The sequence below is a fragment of the Bradysia coprophila genome (assembly GCF_014529535.1).
Source record: "Bradysia coprophila strain Holo2 chromosome IV unlocalized genomic scaffold, BU_Bcop_v1 contig_5, whole genome shotgun sequence".
Lineage (NCBI taxonomy): Eukaryota > Metazoa > Arthropoda > Insecta > Diptera > Sciaridae > Bradysia > Bradysia coprophila.
The window spans coordinates 4,940,842-4,964,841 of NW_023503374.1; the positions used below are offsets into that span (position 1 = coordinate 4,940,842).

The 24,000-nt window shown below is 36.3% G+C and overlaps 3 protein-coding genes across 4 annotated transcripts; 1 reads left to right on the forward strand and 2 right to left on the reverse strand.

Moving 5' to 3' along the window:
* Positions 1-152: 152 nt before the first annotated feature.
* Positions 153-2,310, reverse strand: LOC119071749 (chitinase-3-like protein 1). The gene is made up of 9 exons (XM_037176784.1): positions 2,163-2,310; positions 1,941-2,096; positions 1,782-1,882; positions 1,586-1,717; positions 1,401-1,525; positions 1,035-1,338; positions 714-965; positions 378-604; positions 153-311 (listed from the first exon to the last, which is right to left on the reverse strand). Exons 1-9 carry the CDS (start codon positions 2,233-2,235, stop codon positions 212-214), a joined length of 1,470 nt encoding a protein of 489 aa, XP_037032679.1. The 5' UTR covers positions 2,236-2,310; the 3' UTR covers positions 153-211.
* A 3,667-nt stretch (positions 2,311-5,977) lies between these two features.
* LOC119071812 (succinate dehydrogenase assembly factor 2-A, mitochondrial) lies at positions 5,978-23,986 on the forward strand. Of its 2 annotated transcripts, XM_037176881.1 has the most exons (6): positions 5,978-6,124; positions 6,293-6,471; positions 6,535-6,814; positions 7,275-7,279; positions 22,936-22,942; positions 23,975-23,986. In XM_037176881.1, exons 1-3 carry the CDS (start codon positions 6,092-6,094, stop codon positions 6,800-6,802), a joined length of 480 nt encoding a protein of 159 aa, XP_037032776.1. In that variant the 5' UTR covers positions 5,978-6,091; the 3' UTR covers positions 6,803-6,814; positions 7,275-7,279; positions 22,936-22,942; positions 23,975-23,986. The 2 variants fall into 2 exon arrangements, with proteins under 2 accessions (XP_037032776.1, XP_037032775.1); XM_037176880.1 differs by lacking the exons at positions 7,275-7,279; positions 22,936-22,942; positions 23,975-23,986 and having other exon boundaries at positions 6,535-6,869.
* Positions 6,813-9,830, reverse strand: LOC119071733 (DNA mismatch repair protein Mlh1). The gene is made up of 8 exons (XM_037176764.1): positions 9,601-9,830; positions 9,470-9,533; positions 9,202-9,401; positions 8,714-9,141; positions 8,214-8,649; positions 7,980-8,150; positions 7,228-7,487; positions 6,813-7,162 (listed from the first exon to the last, which is right to left on the reverse strand). Exons 1-8 carry the CDS (start codon positions 9,708-9,710, stop codon positions 6,870-6,872), a joined length of 1,962 nt encoding a protein of 653 aa, XP_037032659.1. The 5' UTR covers positions 9,711-9,830; the 3' UTR covers positions 6,813-6,869.
* Positions 23,987-24,000: the final 14 nt, after the last annotated feature.

Sequence of the window (24,000 nt, forward strand, 5' to 3'; positions counted from 1 at the left end):
TGTTGTGGGTATTATAAAAAAATGAGGTAGTGGGAATGATCATCCTCTTTTCAGCTCGAATTTTACTATGTCAAACCACACTGACCAGAGCTAGTGGCTTATTTTTGACGTTCTGCCTACAACAGATGACATAGCTGAAGCAAAACGAAGTCTTGACTGGCAATATTGTAATTTTATTTCAAAATAATGGAGTCCCTTCATTGTCGTACAATTAGCATCGAACTGCCCACGCATAGTTACACAGCGATCGAAGTTCGTCATACACCAAACCGTATTTGCATTCGTAGCGAGTTTTCGAGTAGTTGCCGTTCCTGCGAAATTGATTGGTTTGAGTGTTAAAGGTTGATTGGGGAAAAAGTGGGAACTTAAAGGCTAACCAATTTGCACCGCAATAGTAGTAAACGCTACAATCTGTTGGGTCTCGGAATGTTCCAGATGCAGTACAGACGAATTCTCCCGGAGTAGGAACATTAGTGGTGGCTCTAGTAGTTGTTGTTGGAGCCTTAGTGGTAGTAGTAGTGGAAGCCTTAGTTGTTGTTGTAGGAGCCTTAGTGGTAGTAGTAGTAGTTACTGTAGTAGCCGGTGTTGTTGTACTTCCTGTTGACTAAATAGAAAAACATGATTTTGTGTAGTCTATTGTATGTTGGTTGGATTGTTCGAGGGTATAGGCTTCAAACGACGCTGTTACTCCATTCGCAAAAATCCACACCTACCCCAGACAAAACTTGATTTATTGTTTGCAGTAACGGAAACGCACCACCTCCACAAACATTTTTTGCGTCCTCGTAATCGATGGCCCACACCATAATTCCGCCTAAATTCCGTGCAATAGCGTACTCGGCCTTGATCTGAACCGATTGCGTGTTATCATAGCCAATCCATTGGTTGCCATTGTACGAGTACGGATTCTTTTGCTTATCATCAAACACGGTCGTCCAACCGGATGATTTCAATTTTTCGCATATCTACAAAGTCGCAGCAGTGTTTGATTGTTAGAATGAGTTGTTCCTCTCTCAGCCTTTCATTTTTCATACTTCAAGATGCGACAATGTTCCTGATTCCAATGTGTATGGACCTGCGGCTCCCGGTCCCGAAGTGGGAGATCCAACTTTATTGTTATTGACATTCGACAGTGTAAACGATCTGCCGTATAAAGCAACGCCCATTAACAGTTTTTGTGGACTGGCACCAGCGTTTATCCATGCTGTAATTGAAGCGTCTTGATTGAGTTGTGCATTCGTATCAACACTGCTAGCATACAGGGGAGACGTTTGGCCAGTGACGCCATCATATGCGCCGTGATAATCGTAGCTCATGATGTTAATCAGATCCAGGTATCTAAAGGCGAAACAGAACACATTGAATGGTGTCCCAACTTCGATTTCACTAAGTTAACTAACTGATTCATTTGTACAACATCGTAAGACGATTGGTGAAAACTTTGTGTAGCTCCGACAGCTGCAGTAAGCAGTTTTGCACCATTAAATTTCTCTTTCAATTCCTTCAACAGAGTTATGAAGTTGACCTAGTTTAATTGGAAAAGAAAATGAATTTTCCTACACGAAATTGCGTTATTAGGTCCTACTCTATCTGCATAGACACCACCTCTTAAACCTGGATACTCCCAATCGAAATCGAAACCGTCGAAGCCGTACTTGTTCAAGAAATTGTAGACACTCGTTACAAATGCAGCTCGTTTTGATGTTGAAGCAGCCACCTTCCATTTTAATTTCATTTTGATTTCAATCTCCATTTTCAACACAAAACGAAATTTAACTCACCGCAGAGTATGTTGTACTACCTTCGTTCCATCCTCCCATCGCTATTAACAGTTTAACATTCGGATTTGAATTTTTTAGATTTATGAATCGAGTGAAGAGCGCTAAAAATATTCAAAATGTAACCGTAGGCATCGACATTATAGGTTCCGGATTAATTACTGCCAGAGTCTAAAAGTTTAACACTTCCGTCGGTATTTAAGCCGATAAAGGAATATGCAATGTGAGTGCAAAGATTAGGATTGATATTTTCCACACTAAACGCCCCATTTCCACTGCGACCTCCTGCCCAGCTTCCGAAATAGCAAAAGACTTTATCTGGAATGAATAGTCGGCTGAATTGGTATTTGTAAAGAAAAAAAATTTAATTCAATTTTGACCAACTTGTAGCGGCGAAAGCTTCACTTGAAATTATTGCTACCGTGACGACACACCAAATTAACTTTGAGATCTTCATCTCTTTATGCTTTTCTGTTCACGAATTCTTAGATACAAATGTTCTGAAGATATAATCAGTTTTTGGTTGAAAATCTGCCTTTATATACCACGCTGATAAAGTTGTGATTTTGGGGTTTTTTTATGTCGCGCCAGATAATGAATTTTAATTACAGTACCAAATTGCAGCTAATAAAAATCAGTTTAAAGATATGAAAACTGATTGGAAAACATTTTTAGTCATCGTTCATTCATAAAAGTTTGTGTCTTTTGACAATTTTAAGAAATAGGCGCAGCATCGAGCAAGATTTGAACTTTGAATATTTCAAAGTGAGTCAAGCATATCACTAATCAGTATAGTAATTAATGAAGTCCGATGCAAAATCTATTACTGCATCAGTTTGAATGTTATTCATATACTTATCACAAGGCCCCATCAATTAAAGAGACAGCCCATCTTTATGTCGTTTCCCTCGGTAGCCAGAATCGTATAGTTTCTTCATTTCGGTTTCATCGCTTTTCTGATGGTAATGAGGCGAACCCATTCACTTTGTCCATTCAAAACAACATTACAGACGAAATTCTAGAACAATAACTACCCAGAATCTGTTAAAGAGGGAATTCTAGGGAATCGAACAAACAGGAGAAACAGCGACGACAAAATTAGGCGATGAAGTCTCATATTGGAGCATTAGCATTACAGATGCGTCGTGCCTTTGCACATTTGTATCTGTACTGTACGGTGTACATAGAATCTTCTAAGGTACCAACCGAAATGTTTTTCACTCTTCGTACCATGCCTTTATTTAGGTTGTAGTAATTCCATTGGTAAAGCCAAACGTATTTTGTTTAAAATTGCTTTTGATGCGCAGTGAATGGTGAACCGTGTTTCATCGTAACATAAAAATATTTGTCTATCATCATGCTTATCTTGACGATTTGATAATGGTAAAAAAATGTTTGTTTTTCATTTATGGCATTGTGTATACAGATGTGGGAACAATAGATGTACGAAAATTGGCGATTATTTTTCCAAAACAAAAACTCTTGACTCTTAACACGCGTTTTACTGTCCAAGTTGTTATCAACTTCCGTTTGTTTTTCGACGTAATCTCTGTAAAAACTGTCACGCAATAAAATAAGAATCTGGCTTCTCAATCAACTTTATGGAATTGATATTTTACATGACAGGGTTAACTGACTTCCACTATTGCTGGTTATAGCCTAGTCAAAACATCAGCAACTTTTTATCTGATCTATTACTTCATTCTAAGCACATTGAAGAGATTGATTTCAAATCTTCTACTTCATTTGTTTGTAATGGCTTTTAGCTATAAAAGCCGCATTAGTCATAGCTTGTGGTTTATATCTGAAGTCTTTGTCGATAACAGATGACAGCTGTTCGCGAGCATTTGTTGCGTGCTTCATATCAATCTGTCTCTTGCATGAATCATGCACTGGTTTTGCTATTTGGATTTCCTGTCTTTAAAAATTGGTAATAAATGCCAAAAACTGTTATCGATGATGATAGCCATAAATTCGAATATTTCTGACTTATTTTACAGCATTTGGATTTGGCAAAAATACCATGAATTGGTTTATTGATTGAAAGAAATTCATTTTATATTGAGGTTCCAAAAGTAGTTCCAAGAAAAACATTTTATCGAGGGAAAAATGACGTGAGCAAACACATTGCATGCAATTTCCTTCGGACATAAAGCGCAAAATTCTCTTGACTTTAACCAGTTTTATTTAAAAATTTGTAAAAGAAAATTTTACAAAAAGTTTGCGTCACAAGTGGTAGATGATTCGGTTTTCTTCGGTTTAAATTCTTTCAGTACATTTTAAAGCCATTTTCCTAACAATAGGTTTCTGAACATCTGCCACTTGTGACGCAAATTTGTTTTTGTAAAATTTACTTTCACTTTGGGTCAGTTTTTTTATTGAAAAACTTTTGCGTACGATTTTGCGCACAATGCGTCACCCTAAGCGATATCAGTTATTTTGTAAGTAAGAAAAAGGACTTGCGTCACATTTACCCTTTTAGGGTTTTTTTTTACTGATATCGCTACTTTTTTAAGTACGTCATTTCGACAACATCAAAAAACTTTATGGAAATTAAAAAATTCTGGAGAAATCCCAAAATCTAGAAACCAATCTAGAAACACTTATATCGAAAATAACCCGAATCCATTGAAAAATCCAATAGAAGTCAGTAAGTATCAGAGGAATCATCTGTCATCCCAAAATTTAGGAACCTACATTGGAACACCTCAATCATGTCGAAAATAACCCAAAGCCATCAAAAACTCCGATTCGGACATACATCGCTAAATTCTCTTGACTTGAATAGATTGAATCAAGTCAAAGTTCGAACAAAATAAAATAAATTTTTTTATTGTCAGAACTAGATCCTAGGACAGCCACAAGCGGTCCTGCCTATTCCAGATGAAATTCCGATCGCAAATCTTCCGTGATATCTCAAGCAAAAATGTCATAAATGTCGCCAAATCTTCAGGTGATTTTTTTTACTTGGGAAACAAGCGGTCTCCGATTTTAATGAGTGATAGCTCGTTGGATTCGTCTTTCAATTCTAGGAAACACGTGTCTTTCACTTTTTCTTAAAAAAAATTGTTTTCTTTGAAAAGCGCTCAAAAGTGAAGACATGTCAGATGGTACCGAAAACAGTTTTTCGGCAATAACTCAAGAAAAAATTATTTTAAATTGTTGTAATGTTGTACGATTGTCGGCCTTGAAAAGACCTACAGGTGGAGTATACGCACCGCTTGGTGCTAGTTGATCCACTAGAGTTATGACTAGAAATATAGTGAATGTTCGGAGAGTCCGCCTTTTCTGCAGCTTCGAAGGAAAAAATCTACATTTTGGCACCAACTTTTTTTTCAAGACTTCTGTAGGCTTGCAGCCCAAAAGTACTGGCTTCATTTATATGTGCAACGATAGTGGGTGAGGCCAGCTACAACACCCCATACTCAGTTCCGTGGTACATCCGTCGAAACGGCGTCCCAGCCGTCATATTAGCATCTCTCTGCATCAAAGGTACACTTTTCCACGACAGAGTAAAGTTAACCAGGCAGGAGCGCTTGTTTGACTAGGGACCTGAACAATCTAGTAGCCCTATATTTTTTGCCAACAAAATTTTTCGATTTATGTCAGTGTTCATTTGAGTTCATTTTCATCCAGTGTATTAGGTCCCTTATTTGACGTTTCGAAAATGAACCACTACTGTCTGGTTTATTTTACTCTGCCGTGACTTTTCTCAAAGCACATGGAACTTTCACAGATTATTTTATTTTTCATTCAAAGCTGACATATTTTTACTCGAAAATGTGGTCGTACATTTTTTAAAAAGGGCTCTTGTAAATAGATATCAACGATAAAAAATTTCGAAACGCGCAAATGTAGGCTACAATTTCAGCGTACGCTCGGAACCTCTTAATATGATACCTCGTCCTCGGCTTGAGTACCGTATTTCATGGGTCAGAAATCTTACAAGAGAGAAACAATTTTGAATATTAAATAATCAAGGCACCTAACAAAAGTGATCATATGTGACAGCTGTCAAGCAGAGTACTCTTTTGTATGAAATTGCTACAGTTGTGTGACACAGTGTCAAGTTTCAGTACCCTATTTAGAGTGACACTCATGCTTGAAGTGCGGTGCACCTAACAATTTAAAAATATTTCAATTTTCGCGCTTCAGTTGATATGTGAACAGGTCCATCACGTGTGACAAAATTGATGTACATTTTTGTCATTGTGACAGAAGTCCGCTGTCAATCCACATATAATTTCAAAACAACAACTTTGTCGGTGCATTGCTTTGGCTTAAAATCTTAAATTTTCCTCAACAAAGACACAATGATTTCCTTGGTCAGACACAATCTAGCAAAGGTGAGTAACGCAACGTTAAATGTAAATTATTACCCGAATTGGTGCATCGAGCCAAATGTGCAACATCAGGGAAAATGCATTTGTTGCATCAGTTATATAAGATGCAAATTCAAACAACGCAGTTCCCTAACACTAAGCACTGGTAGTTATTTCACTTCTTCCTTCCAGTTGCCAACACTCACAGCGTTGCGACCATCATCAATTGTTCGCCCATTTTCCTCATTCGATTGTGGACCTCCGGGCAAAAATCATGAAGATGACATCGTTCACTTCGAGAATCGGAAAGATATCGTCATACCCGAGTATCCACAACGTGAGAACGAGAAGTTAGAAGTTCGTAAGCAAAGGTAAAATTATAATGAATGACCACCAGCAAGTTTTTAATGTACGGAATGTCTGCCTACCACCAGGTTAATCTATCAGTCGCGTAAGCGGGGTATGCTGGAAAACGATCTCTTGCTCTCAACATTTGCGTCTAAATACCTGAAAACGATGTCAGCCGAACATGTGCAACAGTACGACACTTTGATCAATAAACCGTCGAACGACTGGGACATCTACTACTGGGCCACGAATAAGAAACCTACACCGCCCGAATACGAAACGGAAGTGATGTCACTGCTGCGGGATCATGTAAAAAATGCACAAAGGGAGAGTAGAAGGATGCCTGATCTGTAGTTTGTGAAATGAGTGTATTCAAAGCGTCGGATTGTGTGCGTTGTCAATAAATATTTATTACTCAGCATCAACATCGTTCGAAGACTTTGTACAAATTTGGCAAGCTAGCAATTTCCAGAAATGCTTTGTTGGTGGCGAACTGTTGCGGCGGCATAAAATGATTCTTCAATGCGGGATAAATCACATGCTCGACACACCATTTCCAGTCACTTTCCGATGTGGTCTTCGCTATTTCTGCGTAAAATTCGGCTGTTATTCTGCTGAATGTCTTGAAGAAATTCTCCTCTTTCTTTCGATCAACGTCCGTTGCCAAACTGAGAATGTAATTGGGCAGGAAGGACAACGACGGTTTATGTTTTTCTGGAAAAAAAATTTCGGTTCTTTGGAGTACACTTTCGGACTGGAGACGTCGACATTTTCCTTACCGATTAGTAGTGGCAGCGAATACAGTTTCCCATCTTCAATGACTAAGTTGTAGTAAGATTTGAGTGCGTCCGCCTTTGTTGTTATGGTTTGTAATAGAGCTTCAGCCATCTCTTCCATTGCATCATCGTTGGAATCTAATTCACGCTTTACTTGCTTCAATGCCAAAACTATAAGTTCTCGCACAGGTAATGGAGGATCGTACTCAATTTTGCCAAAATTACCAAAATCGAAGATCAGAATTTGGTAGAAGATCTCTTCGCTGAAAAAATCGATGAAATAGTAGGTGACATTTCAGCAGGAGCAGTGAGGGGTGGCGAATGTTGTTTCTAACTCCGTGCCTAAGTATCAGTCTAGTGTGCTTACTATTGCAATCATAACGCTTTCAGCTTTTATACGTGAGCTAAAGAGTAACAGAAGTCAGTTTCCCTTGTCAATGTTTCTCTCTCAAAGATTTCTCAACGGATCTTATGAGCAAAATCGACCAAAGGATTCCGAAAATGTTGGAGTTGCATTTTCAAAAGCTCAGCTCTCTGTAAGCCAAAAAGGGGCTTAGAGGAGACATGGAAAGTCGGCCAATACACCAACCGAGGACAGAGGTTTGTGAAAATCCGTTTTGTTGATAAGTCATGAGAAGCATGAGTGATGATACAGTTTGCATGTGAAAAAGCAAACGTTTCTGCCCAATCACCCACTATGGTCAGTCCGGTACTTGAATCATACAAAGGGTCACCAGCCGACATCATCAAATTACCTCAGTTTTTTGGTGTTGCACAGGTACATTTTGGTTTCGTGTTGAATGATAGCCCTTTCAGCGTCAATGCATCCAACATACGTCAAACTGTTCAGAAGAACTTTCAGCTGAAAATTGCAATCTCTTTCGATTTCGTTTTTTAACTTTGCAATGATCTTGAGCCGTATCGGTCTGAAACGAAGCAGTACATCAATTCCGCAGACTTTAAACAACTGCAGTGACCAAAAAACTTACTTGACCTGACCGTTTGGTTTACTTTTCGAACTATTTTGCGTCTGACTTTCACTCAGAAGCGATTTGTCCTTTGTCGTGTTTCCGAAAAACTTTTCCAATTTTTGCGACTTTGGATCGGTTCGGACCATGTGCTTAGCGTATTTTATGTCCTGGCTGGATTTCTCCTCCTCAACATTGTCAATCGGATTCGATGCACCCGGCAATAGGGTTTGAGTGTAGAAGCTACGCGATGCATTACTTCCGAGAAGTTTCTTTTCGATTTCTTGTGATATCTTTGACAGAATTTCCTCTTCGTGGAGGAAATGTACTTCGTGTTTCGTTGGATGTACGTTTACGTCGACGCTGCTGGTAGCAATTTCTAGGCTTACGTACAGAAATGGATGACTTCCTTTAGCTAAGTAGGTTGCGTATATTTGATCGATCGACTGCTTGAGAGCTGAGGAAAATTTTAGCGGAATTATTTTACCGAGTCACTCCTCTAAGCCTACCGAAATGCTTACCAACAGATTCAACCAGGCGATGGTTTATGAATAAGATGAAGGTCCCCTTTTTCGACGAGTAGTTGACGTTCGTTATCAAGCATTTCACTGAGATCTGCAACACACTGTCGTCAAATTCGATCTCTAGCAGCTCTTTAGCGATGTCGCTGCCATAGATAGCGGCGATATTTTTGCTGTGCGTTGAATTGCATTGCGTCCGAAGCGAGTCTTTCTCGCCCATCTTCTTCAGACCAAATCCCACATTTGCATTGTGCACGGAATACTTGCCGACGACGTCCAATATTTTCTGGAATTCTTCGTTCGGTTGCTTCAGTGCCTGTTTCCGTAACGGCACATTGTAAAACAGATCTTCGACAATTATTTGAGTTCCCTGATTGCCGGCACATGGTTTCGGTGTTCCGACTAGCTTTCCGTCCGAGTACGTTGCTCTATGAAAACGAATAAGTGAGGTAACTAGGTGGCACAGTTGCCTCGTTTAAGCCACTCACCGAAAGCCACATTTTTCTTGTGCGGTCTTGGTCTGAATAGTCAAACGAGCTACATGACTTATACTGGCTAACGCCTCTCCGCGAAAACCATAAGTTCGAATTGATGACAGATCCTCGAAGTGTTCCAGTTTCGATGTTGTAAAGCGCTCGCAAACTATCTCCAAATCAGCTTTCCGAATCCCCGTACCATTGTCGACAATCTGAAATCGATTCAAACAAATCGCGAGCTTTAGCTGAGGACAAATCAGTCTTCTTTGCCTTGACTTGCCTGTAGATATTTCAGTCCTCCTGTTTTCACGGTGACTTGAATGCTCGTTGATTTCGCATCTAAACTGAATCAACAAAAATTGTTTGTTCGTTTGATGTGTTGAACTATTCACAGACAAGTGTGTTGGTTACCTATTTTCAATTAATTCTTTCAGCGCATTGGCCGGTCGCTGTATAACTTCACCAGCCGCAATTCGATTTACCACACATTCATCGAGTCTTTTAATTACTCCTGGATCCATGTCGTTCGTCAGAACGGAGTATTATTTCGATTTTCGATGGAAACGAACTTCATTCGATAACATTGTTGTTTACAAAACATTTTATTGCGCCAAGAAAACAAAATCGACATATCGTTGTCATCGACTCTGTTCACATTTCTATGTTTTCTTAAGTGGAGGGCTATTTGAAAATCACTCACTTCATCAATCATGAGGCGAGATGGTATAATTTTTGATTGTTCTAATATGTTCAACATAACTCCCTGTTACGTTCTAGCATCGCTAGACTGTCGTTAAAGAGCTATAAATTAATCCAAATATCACTTTGAGTTTTATAAACCTTTCACAGATTGAAAGCATGATATCCTCGGTATAATTTTCGAGTGCTGCCATGACACTGCCACGCAGTGGTATTATCTTCATATCTTTCTGTTACTCTCGTTTTTATTGTAGCTGTCGATCAAGCCCCCACTTTAGTAAGCAGGTGTGACGCAAGTCAAACCCGTTAAATAGCGAAATGTCACTCAAGTCCTGTGCATTCTTTCAAAAGTACTGATATTATTTTGGGTGACGCATTCTGCGCCTGAACGCAAACATTTTATCAAGAGAATATTTTGTATAGAAAATTTTTACCAAATAAAATTGCGTTACATTGTGTCAGTTGATTCAGCTGTCTTGTGTTTCTTATCTTGTCAATTTTTAGCCCCGTACGAAGTACGAAGGGGCTTATAGGATTACGATGCCGTGTGTAATTGATGGAATTCGAAGCAGACGGTAAGGGCAAAGTGTTTGCCTATGTTCATAGATGACGCAATAGATCCGCAATAAAAATTTGGGCCGTCTGTCCGTCTGTCCGTCCGTCTGTCACGTCGATATCGTGAGTAAATCAAATCCGATTTAAAAAAAAAAATTCCCTGAAAGATAGTCAAAATAGTGAGGCTAAGTTCGAAGATGGGCGATTTTGGGTCGACCCCTCCCGAGCTGGGGCCCCATAAGTGATTTAACGTTTTCCGAAGATATCTCTGGCCATTTAAAGGCTACACTTGTAAGTGATACGTCAAATGAAAGGTATTTACAATACCGATCGACGAAAAAAAAGTTTATGGAAATTGGATGACCGACTCGTGAGTTAGACCCCTTGGTGTGAACTAGGTACAGGGCGGCAACCCGTTTTTGCTTGAACGTTGGCCAAATTTGAACGGATTTAGATGGATTTTGATTTATTAGATAGGTATTGACCGTACCAATCAGGGAAAAAAAGTTTATGAAATTCGGTTTACCGGAGCGTGAGCTAGGTCTCTTGGAGTGAGCTTATATGTGGCTACTCGGCCGTACAGTGAAGGTGGTGTTTTTTGTTAATATCTCGAGTAAAATTTAACCGAATTTCATGAATTTTTTTTTGTTTGAAAGGTACTAACGAATGTAAAGCAGCCGTTGTACTTTCCACCTCCTAACAAAATGGCCGTCTGCCGCCATTTTGGATTTTTGTAAAATCAATATAAATAGGTGAAAATGATAATTCCAAAATCACTGATCAGTGGGAAGTGTAGTTTGTGTTACGTTTGAAAGGAACGTCGTACGGGGCTTCGTAATTGCGCTATGCGCAATTTTTAAGACGTACACATTGCATAAGAATTTTACGACGTTTACGGGCGCAATAGGCTTACGGTAAGAGTAGGGCGACGGACGAAGTAGGGTCACGTGCGCAATAGATGTACGGGTTTGTACGGGGCTCAGTCGCAGCAAACGCTCCGACTGTTCTGACGGCTCGTTGAATTTCACTAACATTTAAATTTCGGTAACATTAGCCACTTGTTACGCAGACACGAGTCAGCTCTAGCAATTTACGACAGTCACCTTTCCTGAATTTCTTTCAATATGGGGTTTCCATGGGTTTCTTGTTGTCATTTAATGGTACCAGTAGCTGTTAAAGTATGCACCCAAACAAAAATTATCTACTACTCACCTCGAAATAGTCGCTAAATTCATATCTTTGGTTGTTTTTCTTAAATTCCAACAATTCCACTTCCCACAACATGTTACACAAAAACACCACGTTGCTGAATTAAATTAAACGTGTGGGACTAAGAAAAACAGAGAAAATCATTAATAGCTCGGTCTTTGAGGTGACTGTAATTTTCTATTCAATTGAGGTATAGGTCTATTCCAAGACCATACGAATTGTCAAATAAAATATTGAATTTAATGTCAAATTACTGTACAATTTAATCCTCAACTCATCAGTATTTATATGAGAACCGATCTATGTGGAGGAAATCACTATGCGGTCCGTCGTAATCCTCTGATAAGCGTATTTCCTCTTCTGCTCGTTCGAGCAAACACAAAACATTTATGCAACTGTATTGATATCTATCTCATCAATCTCGCTGACCATTTTTAGCCCCGTACGAAGTACTGGGGGCTTATAAGATTAATATGCCGTTTGTAACACGTCGAATTGGAAGCAGACAGTAAGGGCAAACCATTTGGTTGTGTTCATAGATGACGAATCCGCAATAAAAACAAGGCATCAGAACAGTCGGAGCGTTTGCTACGACTTAGCCCCGTACGACCCGTAATCCTATTTCGTCCGTAGCCGTAATACGCCCGGAACCCTAATACGTCTACAACCCTCTAATGCGTCTGTTACCAAAATGCAAGTCAAGTTGAACATGGTCAAATTTACTGAAAGTGTTCATTTTTAAAATTGCGCATAGCGCAATTACGAAAGCCCGTACGAAGTACCTCTCAAATAAAACCAACAATTTACGATATTATTTTAGAAACCCAAAATTTTTTGCCAACTTTCTATTGGGTATTCAATTATCTCTCAAATGAAACAAAAACTAGCAAAATCGGATGAGATTTACTCGATTTATGTGCAAAAAACACTTAGGGCCGAGTAGCGGTCTTAGTCCAAGGGCCCAAATTTGAAACTTTTTTTGCCATCATTCTATTCGGCATTCAATTATCTCTCAAATGAAACAAAATCTAGCAAAATCGGATGAGATTTACTCGATTTATGTGCAAAAAACACTTAGGGCCGAGTAGCGGCCTTAGTCCAAGGGCCCAAATTTGAAACTTTTTTTGCCATCATTCTATTCGGCATTCAATTATCTCTCAAATGAAACAAAATCTAGCAAAATCGGATGAGATTTACTCGATTTATGTGCAAAAAACACTTAGGGCCGAGTAGCGGTCTTAGTCCAAGGGCCCAAATTTGAAACTTTTTTTGCCATCATTCTATTCGGCATTCAATTATCTCTCAAATGAAACAAAATCTAGCAAAATCGGATGAGATTTACTCGATTTATGTGCAAAAAACACTTAGGGCCGAATAGCGGCCTTAGTCCAAGGGCCCAAATTTGAAACTTTTTTTTGCCATCATTCTATTCGGCATTCAATTGTCTCTCAAATGAACCAAAAACTAGCAAAATCGGATGAGATTTACTCGATTTATGTGCAAAAAACACTTAGGGTCGAGTAGCGGCCTTAGTCCAAGGGCCCAAATTTGAAACTTTTTTTGCCATCATTCTATTCGGCATTCAATTATCTATCAAATGAAACAAAATCTAGCAAAATCGGATGAGATTTACTCGATTTATGTGCAAAAAACACTTAGGGCCGAGTAGCGGCCTTAGTCCAAGGGCCCAAATTTGAAACTTTTTTTGCCATCATTCTATTCGGCATTCAATTATCTCTCAAATGAAACAAAATCTAGCAAAATCGGATGAGATTTACTCGATTTATGTGCAAAAAACACTTAGGGCCGAGTAGCGGCCTTAGTCCAAGGGCCCAAATTTGAAACTTTTTTCGCCACGTTCTTTTCGGTATTCAATTACCTTCCATAAAAAACTAAATCTAGCAAAATCGGAGATATACTCGATTTAGGTGCAAAAAACACTTAGGGCCGAATAGCGGCCTTAGTCCAAGGGCCCAAATTTGAAACTTTTTTTTGCCATCATTCTATTCGGCATTCAATTGTCTCTCAAATGAAACAAAAACTAGCAAAATCGGATGAGATTTACTCGATTTATGTGCAAAAAACACTTAGGGCCGAATAGCGGCCTTAGTCCAAGGGCCCAAATTTGAAACTTTTTTTGCCATCATTCTATTCGGCATTCAATTATCTCTCAAATGAAACAAAATCTAGCAAAATCGGATGAGATTTAATCGATTTATGTGCAAAAAAACACTTAGGGCCGAGTAGCGGCCTTAGTCCAAGGGCCCAAATTTGAAACTTTTTTCGACCTTACTTTTGTCGATACCAATCGGGGAAAAAAAGAATTTTGAAAAAAGGTTGTGATTTGCTCAAGCTAGAGGGGTCACGGACGGACGGACGGACGGACATTTTTTTTATTGCGGATTCGTCATTTATGAACATAACCAAATGCTTTGCCCTTACTGTCTGCTTCCAATTCGACGTGTTACAAACGGCATATTAATCTTATAAGCCCCCAGTACTTCGTACGGGGCTAAAAATGTCCGTACGTCCGTCCGTCCGTCTGTGACCCCTCTAGCTTGAGCAAATCACAACCTTTTTTCAAAATTCTTTTTTTCCCCGATTGGTATCGACAAAAGTAAGGTCAAGTTCGGTAGGGTCGGCCCTTCCAGAGCTAGGGCCCTATATGTGTTTTTCAGTCTTTCGACGATATCTACCGAAATACGCACGCAATGCTTGTGATATATCAAATGAAAGGTATTGACGAGTAGAACAAAGTTGCTGAACATTGTTTTTGGGTAAGATGCAACGCGGGCTTGTTGGGAGGGCTCAAAGGTCGTTACTCGGCCCTAAGTGTTTTTTGCACATAAATCGAGTAAATCTCATCCGATTTTGCTAGATTTAGTTTTTTATGGAAGGTAATTGAATACCGAAAAGAACGTGTCGAAAAAAGTTTCAAATTTGGGCCCTTGGACTAAGGCCGCTACTCGGCCCTAAGTGTTTTTTGCACATAAATCGAGTAAATCTCATCCGATTTTGCTAGATTTTGTTCCATTTGAGAGATAATTGAATGCCGAATAGAATGATGGCAAAAAAAGTTTCAAATTTGGGCCCTTGGACTAAGGCCGCTACTCGGCCCTAAGTGTTTTTCGCACATAAATCGAGTAAATTTCATCCGATTTTGCTAGATTTTGTTTCATTTGAGAGATAATTGAATACCGAAAATAACGTGGCGAAAAAAGTTTCAAATTTGGGCCCTTGGACTAAGGCCGCTACTCGGCTCTAAGTGTTTTCTTATACATAAATCGAGTAAATCTCATCCGATTTTGCGAGATTTAGTTTTTTATGGAAGGGAATTGAATACAGAAAATAACGTGGCGAAAAAAGTTTCAAATTTGGGCCCTTGGACTAAGGCCGCTACTCGGCCCTAAGTGTTTTTTGCACATAAATCGAGTAAATCTCATCCGATTTTGCTAGATTTTGTTTCATTTGAGAGATAATTGAATACCGAAAATAACGTGGCGAAAAAAGTTTCAAATTTGGGCCCTTGGACTAAGGCCGCTACTCGGCCCTAAGTGTTTTTTGCACATAAATCGAGTAAATCTCATCCGATTTTGCTAGATTTTGTTTCATTTGAGAGATAATTGAATACCGAAAATAACGTGGCGAAAAAAGTTTCAAATTTGGGCCCTTGGACTAAGGCCGCTACTCGGCCCTAAGTGTTTTTTGCACATAAATCGAGTAAATTTCATCCGATTTTGCTAGATTTTGTTCCATTTGAGAGATAATTGAATGCCGAATAGAATGATGGCAAAAAAAGTTTCAAATTTGGGCCCTTGGACTAAGGCCGCTACTCGGCCCTAAGTGTTTTTTGCACATAAATCGAGTAAATCTCATCCGATTTTGCTAGATTTTGTTCCATTTGAGAGATAATTGAATGCCGAATAGAATGATGGCAAAAAAGTTTCAAATTTGGGCCCTTGGACTAAGGCCGCTACTCGGCGCTTAGTGTTTTTTGCACATAAATCGAGTAAATCTCATCCGATTTTGCGAGATTTAGTTTTTTATGGAAGGGAATTGAATACAGAAAATAACGTGGAAAAAAAAGTTTCAAATTTGGGCCCTTGGACTAAAGCCGCTACTCGGCCCTAAGTGTTTTTTGCACATAAATCGAGTAAATCTCATCCGATTTTGCTAGATTTTGTTCCATTTGAGAGATAATTGAATGCCGAATAGAATGATGGCAAAAAAAGTTTCAAATTTGGGCCCTTGGACTAAGGCCGCTACTCGGCCCTAAGTGTTTTTTGCACATAAATCGAGTAAATCTCATCCGATTTTGCGAGATTTAGTTTTTTATGGAAGGGAATTGAATACAGAAAATAACGTGGAAAAAAAAGTTTCAAATTTGGGCCCTTGGACTAAGGCCGCTACTCGGCCCTAAGTGTTTTTTGCACATAAATCGAGTAAATCTCATCCGATTTTGCTAGTTTTTGTTTCATTTGAGAGATAATTGAATACCCAATAGAAAGTTGGCAAAAAATTTTGGGTTTCTAAAATAATATCGTAAATTGTTGGTTTTATTTGAGAGGTACTTCGTACGGGCTTTCGTAATTGCGCTATGCGCAATTTTAAAAATGAACACTTTCAGTAAATTTGACCATGTTCAACTTGACTTGCATTTTGGTAACAGACGCATTAGAGGGTTGTAGACGTATTAGGGTTTCGGGCGTATTACGGCTACGGACGTATTATAGTTACGGACGAAATAGGATTACGGGTCGTACGGGGCTAAGTCGTAGCAAACGCTCCGACTGTTCTGATGCCTTGTTTATTATGTGAATTTTGCCTATGTTTTATTGACTAGTGAGTGTCCACATGCTCATAAAATATTTTTCTATTCAATCTACTTTATGAGGTATGTTCAGTTCTTCGCAATGAGTAATCGTATTGATTTTCCATGTCCGCGAATTTCTTTTATTTTGTTTTGTTCCCTGGAACATATTTTGTAAACCTCACTGTAAGGCTGGTCTTTGAGTCTCTACAGTGTTCGTGAACATAGATCAAGGTTCTGAAAGAACAGGTTAAGACACTTACGAAGGCGGGTGAAACACAAATCTTGACAATTCAGACATGTATATTGTTTGAAAAGTCAACTTGAAAACATTTGTTTTTGTTAAGTTGAAATCGTCATATAAAATTTTCCAAACCTAGTTGGCGCTACAGGAAAATTTTAATCACACCGCCTTCGTGATCAACTCGAAAGTGTCTTAACCTGTTCTTTCAGAACCTTGACGTAGATGACCTTAACGTCAGAGAGTTGCTAATATAACGGCTGGGACGCCGTTTCGACGAATGTATGCACTGTACGTAACTTGCCTTTGAATTGCTTTCGATAGGATAGAATAGGATAGGATAATATGGGCAGGAAAGCTGATGCTTTCCAAGCACCTAAGCCGCCAATGGGCCCGTTGTGCATTACCCATATTTTCGAAAGGTTTTACATTTATGAATTGTAAATTTTATGGACATAGGTGTCACTAGTAGTTGACATTTTAGAATCACGATCGTATGACTTATGCGTATGACGTACAAGAACCATGTTTGGTGTTTTCTTAGACCTGTTACAGTCGATAGAGCTGACTGGTGTTAACTAACAGCAGAGACTAATCATTTACGACTAGGAAAAACCCTATGAACTATGTCTGACTATGTCAAGATTGTTTTCGATACAAATGTATTGTCTTTGTCGACCAGCTGGAGATGTTCAGCTGTTAGTGATTCTGCACAAGCTTAACGTTTAATAATTGTATTTTTTGTGAATTTTATTTTTGAACATTTTTGGAAAAGTTCCAAAAATTTATTTTTAATTTTTTTTTCAGTCGACGTCGACGTGAAGAAATCCCTTCAGCTGTTTCCCAGCTAGCCCAATCAAACAAACAAAACTGCTAATATGTCTTTAAAGGTGTACACTGTTTCATCCGTATGCGTGGACAAGACGAAATTTTTTAGAATTTTGCTTAATAAATTCCCAAAAGTAGACCCTGATCCAAAAGAATCTAAAAAAATATATGGGGAGCCACCATGCCTTCTCTTGAGTGTAAAACTCTTCTACTCAAGATCAATTAAGAAGACAAAATAATTCGACCAAATGAGTTTTAAATTGATTTATTTTTCCAATATAATTCATCTATTCGTTTTTCTTCTTTTTGATTAGATAATTAATTAACTATGTCTGCGATAAAGTAAATCTTTATAATTTATTAATAACACTCATTTATATAATTCTATTTTTTATTTATAATAATTTTCATTTTTTTTTCTTGTATTTTTTAATCAACTCTATGAAGATATTTTCTATAATTTTTCTTTTCTTTTTTTTGTTTAAATTCTTTAGGTATATACTTTTTTTGTTTAAAGTTCTTTTATATTTTAGTACTTCATTTTGTTGAACAAGATATATATTATCTATATGTGTGTGTGTATAGATAGGTACGAGAAAAACACAGACGTATGGCAATTCGTTTTTTTTTTTTCATTTCTTTTAAATACAAAAACACCGATAACTTTTCATGTTCTTTGTTTAATTTTACAGAATTTGTGAAATTTTTAATTTCATAAAAAATGTACAACAAAACCTCCTGTACTGTTTCTTTCAAACATTTTATGTTTTTTTTTATTAATTTTAATTTCCTTTTTTTTATATTCTTTCTTAAACTTTCCATAAAATGAAACTTTCAGCTCAATTTATAGTTTTTGTAAAAACGTTTTTTTCTTTTAGTATAAATAAAATATAAAGAGTTAGAGTTCTACTAAATATACGTACTTCTGCATTTAATTTGTTTTTATTTATTTTAATGGATTGATTGACAATTTATAACAATAGAGATTTAGAAAAATAATTTTTTTTCTTATTTTTGAATTTATATTTTTAACAACAGAGACGTAAAATAAAAACAAATTTTTTTCATTTCAATTTAAAAATCTATTCCATTTTTATCCATTTTGTTTAGTATTTTGAATACTGCTCTTTGATTTGATCATTTTATTAAATTTTTTCATTTTGGCAACTGGTTTTTGTATTATTTGGTTAAAATAGTTTACAATTTCTGTTAATTTATTTAATTCAAAATTAAGTGAAAAACGATAAACTTAATTGAACTTAATGGGGAAATTACAGTCGAGGTGAGGTAAAATTGTGAACGAGCGCCAGTCCAATCTATCACCCATACTTTCATTTCCTCAATACATCTTTTGTATCATGTGACAATTTACCACATTTGGACCAATTAAGGTACGCCAAGAATCAAAAATATATTTTTTTTATAACGACGCATACACAGCCCCTATTCATCTGGATGAAGTCAAATATTTTACGTCAATGTCTTGAAAATTCTTAGATCTTTTAAAGATGTATCAGCTTAGGACGATCGAGTGTCCTCGATGGCGAAACAAAGTTCTGATGATCCTTTATTTCCTCCATACTGGTGGAATGCTTTCCGTATGTGAATGATTAAGACACTGTAAAAGTATGGGGAGAATGGAGCTGATGTGACAGAACATAAGTACTGATTCGATCAATTTTAGTGCTGGCAATTTGTTTTCGTTCATGATTATTGAGTGGAAATAGATTCTTTTTGACAATTGTTGGGGTGAGCTTTTAATTTGCAAAAAGCATTAAGTAACGTAGGAGCTCAAATTTGATATCTCGTATCTGGACTGACGCACTCGTATGATATTACTCACCGAGATACGAGGCATCAAATTTTAGGATATTTATTTAGCTCAAATGAACCGAAAACTATGGATTTTGCCAACTTTCTAATGTAATTTAAGTCGATTCGATTAATATTAGACGTTTTCTTGAACTGTGTCTATAACATGTCGATTTTATCACCGAATTTTCAGTTGATCTCCAATATTGGTGAAGATGTGATAAAACATTTCCATATTTTAGTCTTAGTCATGTCATGATGCTGCTCATTCGATTTATTTGTTAACAAGATCGAGGGGTAAACAACTGAATTTGATTTCTTTGTGATTGGGATCCCCATTGTAATTTCTCGGACAATGTGACGTGATTCACGGAAGTCTCGAACAAGATCGATAGCAGCAATGGTCAAAATGTATTTTCACAATTTTTTTTTGGTTGTGAAGTAACTCGACGGCACACGAAAAAGATCGATCGGGGTCATAAGGGACAAAAAAATCGGTATGACCTTAAATTTCAGATCAGATAACTCGACCTGGCCTGTAAATAATTTGAATTTCGAACTTGACCGGCCAGGTTTCATATAACTTGAAATTTTGATTTAAATCGTTCAGGTAACCTACGAGGTTTCAAGTCAGGTTTGATCTGATTAGTGTATTCAAAGTCACGGGCCAAAAACAGATGCCGACCTCGATGACGAAACCGACGAAATCAAAGATCAATTTTAATTTAATTTTGAGATAATGGTAACGAAATACTGTGTCCAATCCAACGTTTACGGTAAAATATTTTTCTGTCTGAGTGTTCATATAAAATATAGAAAAAATATTTGAAAATATTTTGGAATTTTCATATAAAATTTAAGTTACGAGAATTGGAAAAGTTTTCTATTTTCATCGCTTCAAAGGATATATTTAATGAAATTTTCTTAATCTGTATGATTTCTTGGTTGTTTTGGTTTCTTTTCTTTATAAGTGTCCTTAAAACTAGTTTTTACTTCTTCTTCGACACTACCACTGTGTTTTCTTCTCATTTAAATGTAACTAATTTTTGTCTTATTTTTGTTCTTTTTTTTGTCGTTTTAGCATTTTCTATCATTTTTCTTTTGTTTATTTAGTATTCTTAAATTTATATTGTAATTGTGCAGTTGTTTCTTAATAAATGTTAAGAATTACAATAAAACGAAAACAAAAATGTTTACCAACTAAAACTAATTCAAAATGGCAGATTAGATTAATTTTCATTTTGCTATTTTTACACCGTTTTGTGTACAATATTTATATTGAAAAATGTTTTTTGTTTTCCTAATCGAGCAACGTTCAGAGGTGTTGGAAACTGTTTTTTTTTTCGTCTTGATTCCTTTGAGCAAGAGCCACAAAACGAAAGATTTTTGTAATTGTACGAAAATTCACACCAAAATCTTTATAAGGCACAGCAGTTACACTTTGAAGCAGAGTGTAAATTTCTATGCTTTTTGTTCAAATTTAATTTAACTTCGTGAAACTTTTGTCGTTTTTGAACGAAAAGATAACAAAATATTTGGTAAAGATCTCGGTGGAGATACAAATTTGAACAAAGCAAAAGCAGAAAGAAATGTTTTGGGCAGGGCCAATCGATTTCCTAGTTGTAGTGGATCAATCCAAAATCTACAGCAATCCAAAATTGGTAGATTTTCAAATATATTTCGATAAATCCAGCCAATTTTAAAAACTTTGAAAACCGATACTCGGGAAATAATCAAATAATTCTAGGGAAATGGATCGTTGGTTCACAACTTGAACGTAGTAATAGATTGACGCTTAAAGCGAATATAGTTTCTCCAACACGGTGATTAAATTTCCGTTGATCATTTTGCTTGTCTTTTATCATTTTATCCAACACCGAACACCATCTCTCGAAATATTATATGTGTGGTCGTTATTAGACGGCTTTATTTGTTAATTCAATTGGTACGTGAGAGATTGTTGGTCATTCTAATTATGTAAAAAATATAAATTTAATTGTATGAATAAGAAGTTTTTTTTAATTTTCGTCTATAATTGAATTTTTATTTGTGTTCCAAAATAAAAAACAAGACTAAGTACAAAGTGTGCCGCCTCAAAGATTTTATTAGTGGTTTACACTATGACGAATTAATTATAATATTAAACAGATCGATAGTAGACGTTCCTGTTGATAGCACAGCAATGAAGGAATTTTGAACAATTTTCATCTGTAATCGACAGCGACGGCACAAGAAACGATGAGCTCTGGATAGTGTTTTATATAGCAAAATTCGTGATTGAACAATTGATGCACAAGATTTTGTATCAAACACTATAATTTATTAAACATGTCAAGTAGTGGATTTGATGAGTTTGCTCATAGTTTGCTAGTTTGCTATTCTAAGTCAACATTTGGAATATTTAGAAATAGGAATTTCAATTAAGGATCGTAATTGGTCGACCAATGCCTGACCTGTAATTTTAGATCGTACTGAAAACACTGACGGATGGTAGTTTTGTATGGAATTCGGTTGGGACTTTTTTTCCAGATACGAAAGATCCATTGCTTATTATGCGGAATTTTAATTCTTAAATTTTTTTAAAAATTTTCAAAAATTCTGGAAATTCTTATATTTGAGAATTTTTAGAATTTGCAAGAACTTTAAGAATTCTTACAATTCTTTCAAATTTTTAAAAATTTAATAAAACTCCTAAAAACTCTTAAATTTAAGTTTAAGAAATTTTAAGTTGTTTTAGAATTTCATGTCTAAAATTCTTAAAAATTCTAAAAATTTCTAATTCCTAAGAATTCGTTCTAAGTAACCAGGCTAGAACTGGATCGTATAGTGAATGTGTTGAATGTTGTTCCGACATTTGATATCATTGTAGTTCGCGTCGTTACACCAAGTACCCATTTTTTTGACGAATCCTTAGTTTTATTTTCTTTTTTGGGACAGTCGATAGTTTTTGACGAATTTGTTTAAATTAAATGGACGTAATAAATCGGTGCAAAAATAAACGATAATTTTGTTTTTGTTATTTTCTCTTCTTCTGATTCCTTTTCTCCTTCTTCGCATTCTTCTTTTTTTCCGTTTACTTTTGATTAACTTCAGACTAAAGGATAATGGGCCTTTTAAGTCCACTAACTCGTAATTTATTATATTTGTTTTGAATTTACCTACTTATCGTCTAGAATTGTTTCATTTTTTTATAGTTTTTTTTTTCTTTTTCTTTTATTTTCATTTCAGAGGTACGTAAAATGTTACAATTATTTTTTTAATGAAAGATATAACTTCCGAACGCTGTTTTACAATGGTCTTACGCTAAACACATTTACTACAATTATTTTCATTTATTAAATTTTTTTCTTATCTTTTTCCTTTGGGGATTTTTTTTGTTATGCAATTTGGTAAAGAATTGTATTATATGGAGACAGAAGAGAAACGATAAGTCGTTAGACTTAACTACATCTTTTGTAAAAGACTTTTAGTTTTAGGGAAAATGTGGCGATCAGATGATCTTCAATCAAAGAGTCATTTCAATGGACAGTAAGTACAGAGAGAGTTGCTCCTCCTAATCGATAAAAAAATCATCAGAAATCGAAATTATCAGATGCAAAGTCTCCATTTTGTCGAATTTTCTTTTAGTCTTAGTCTAATTTATTTATAAGTTTTGTTTTTCATTGTTTTTTTTATATATAAAAATCTCCATTTAAAAAGGTCATTAAAAATGTTAAATAGTTGTTATTGCTTGAAAATTTGCATAATTCTTTTGTTTTTCTTCTCATTCTACTAGATTTTACTTTTTTTGTTTTGGATAGGGGTTGATTACAATCAGAAATAACGCGCGCTGGTTTTTTGATTAGGACTGAGAAGATCGAAAATTTGGATTCAAAACTGTACAAAATGTGTTACGTAAAAATTGGTTGATCATGTTGAATATATATACCGAAATCAAAAAGAACCGACAGTTTTATATTCGACGATGAAAATAATAGGGAAAAAAGAAAATCGTTTTTTGGTTTCGGTGTCACTCAATAAAATAGATTCGAACGAAAGTCGATTGTTGAAAATATTTTCGTTTTCCTTTTTGTTTTTATGTATTTGGTGGTTTGAAGGTATTACCGCTATGTTTTTTTTAGTTTATATAAATTACATCGATAGTAAGTCGTATTCAGTTGTTTTTTTTTTCATCTTATAGATTTCTATAAATAATTTTTCTTTTTCTCTTTTTTTTGCTTTATTTCATATATAAATTTGCTCACTAATCACTACACGATTAATGTTTGAGTTGTTCTCTTATTTCTCTGTTTATTTTCATATGGTTCCAATAATGGGCCACTGGCAGGCAGCGAAAGTACTATTTCCAGTCAAGGTAATTTTCTAACATTTTTCAGACAACAAATTACAAGGCAGAAAATAAAATGAAAACAAAATAAAATGATCGAGTCTGGTTTTTGACAATTGCAATTCAATTGTCAAAAACCAGACTCGATCATTTTATTTTGCTTTTACCTTAGTAGATTACGTCCATGTTTGGATATTTTCAATGTGAATAATGTAGATTCTGATACGCCGTCGGTGAAGGCGTGGAAACAATTACGTGAGTCATTTTACTTGTGAAACAATGTGGAAAAAACAACTACCACTAGTAGCTTCAAGTAATGAATCATTTCCG

Bases quoted from the DNA above. Each gene is read 5' to 3' on its own strand.
- LOC119071749 (XM_037176784.1), bottom strand. From the start codon at position 2,235: ATGAAGATCTCAAAGTTAATTTGGTGTGTCGTCACGGTAGCAATAATT. The intron at 1,339-1,400 runs GTTAGTTAACTT...TTTCGCCTTTAG, and splicing joins GATGTTGTACAAATGAATCA to ATACCTGGATCTGATTAACA. The intron at 966-1,034 runs GTATGAAAAATG...GCGACTTTGTAG, and splicing joins GAACATTGTCGCATCTTGAA to ATATGCGAAAAATTGAAATC.
- LOC119071812 (XM_037176881.1), top strand. From the start codon at position 6,092: ATGATTTCCTTGGTCAGACACAATCTAGCAAAG. The intron at 6,125-6,292 runs GTGAGTAACGCA...TCTTCCTTCCAG, and splicing joins TCAGACACAATCTAGCAAAG to TTGCCAACACTCACAGCGTT. The intron at 6,472-6,534 runs GTAAAATTATAA...GCCTACCACCAG, and splicing joins TTAGAAGTTCGTAAGCAAAG to GTTAATCTATCAGTCGCGTA.
- LOC119071733 (XM_037176764.1), bottom strand. From the start codon at position 9,710: ATGGATCCAGGAGTAATTAAAAGACTCGATGAATGTGTGGTAAATCGA. The intron at 9,534-9,600 runs GTAACCAACACA...TTGTTGATTCAG, and splicing joins AAAGAATTAATTGAAAATAG to TTTAGATGCGAAATCAACGA. The intron at 9,402-9,469 runs GCAAGTCAAGGC...AATCGATTTCAG, and splicing joins GAGGACTGAAATATCTACAG to ATTGTCGACAATGGTACGGG.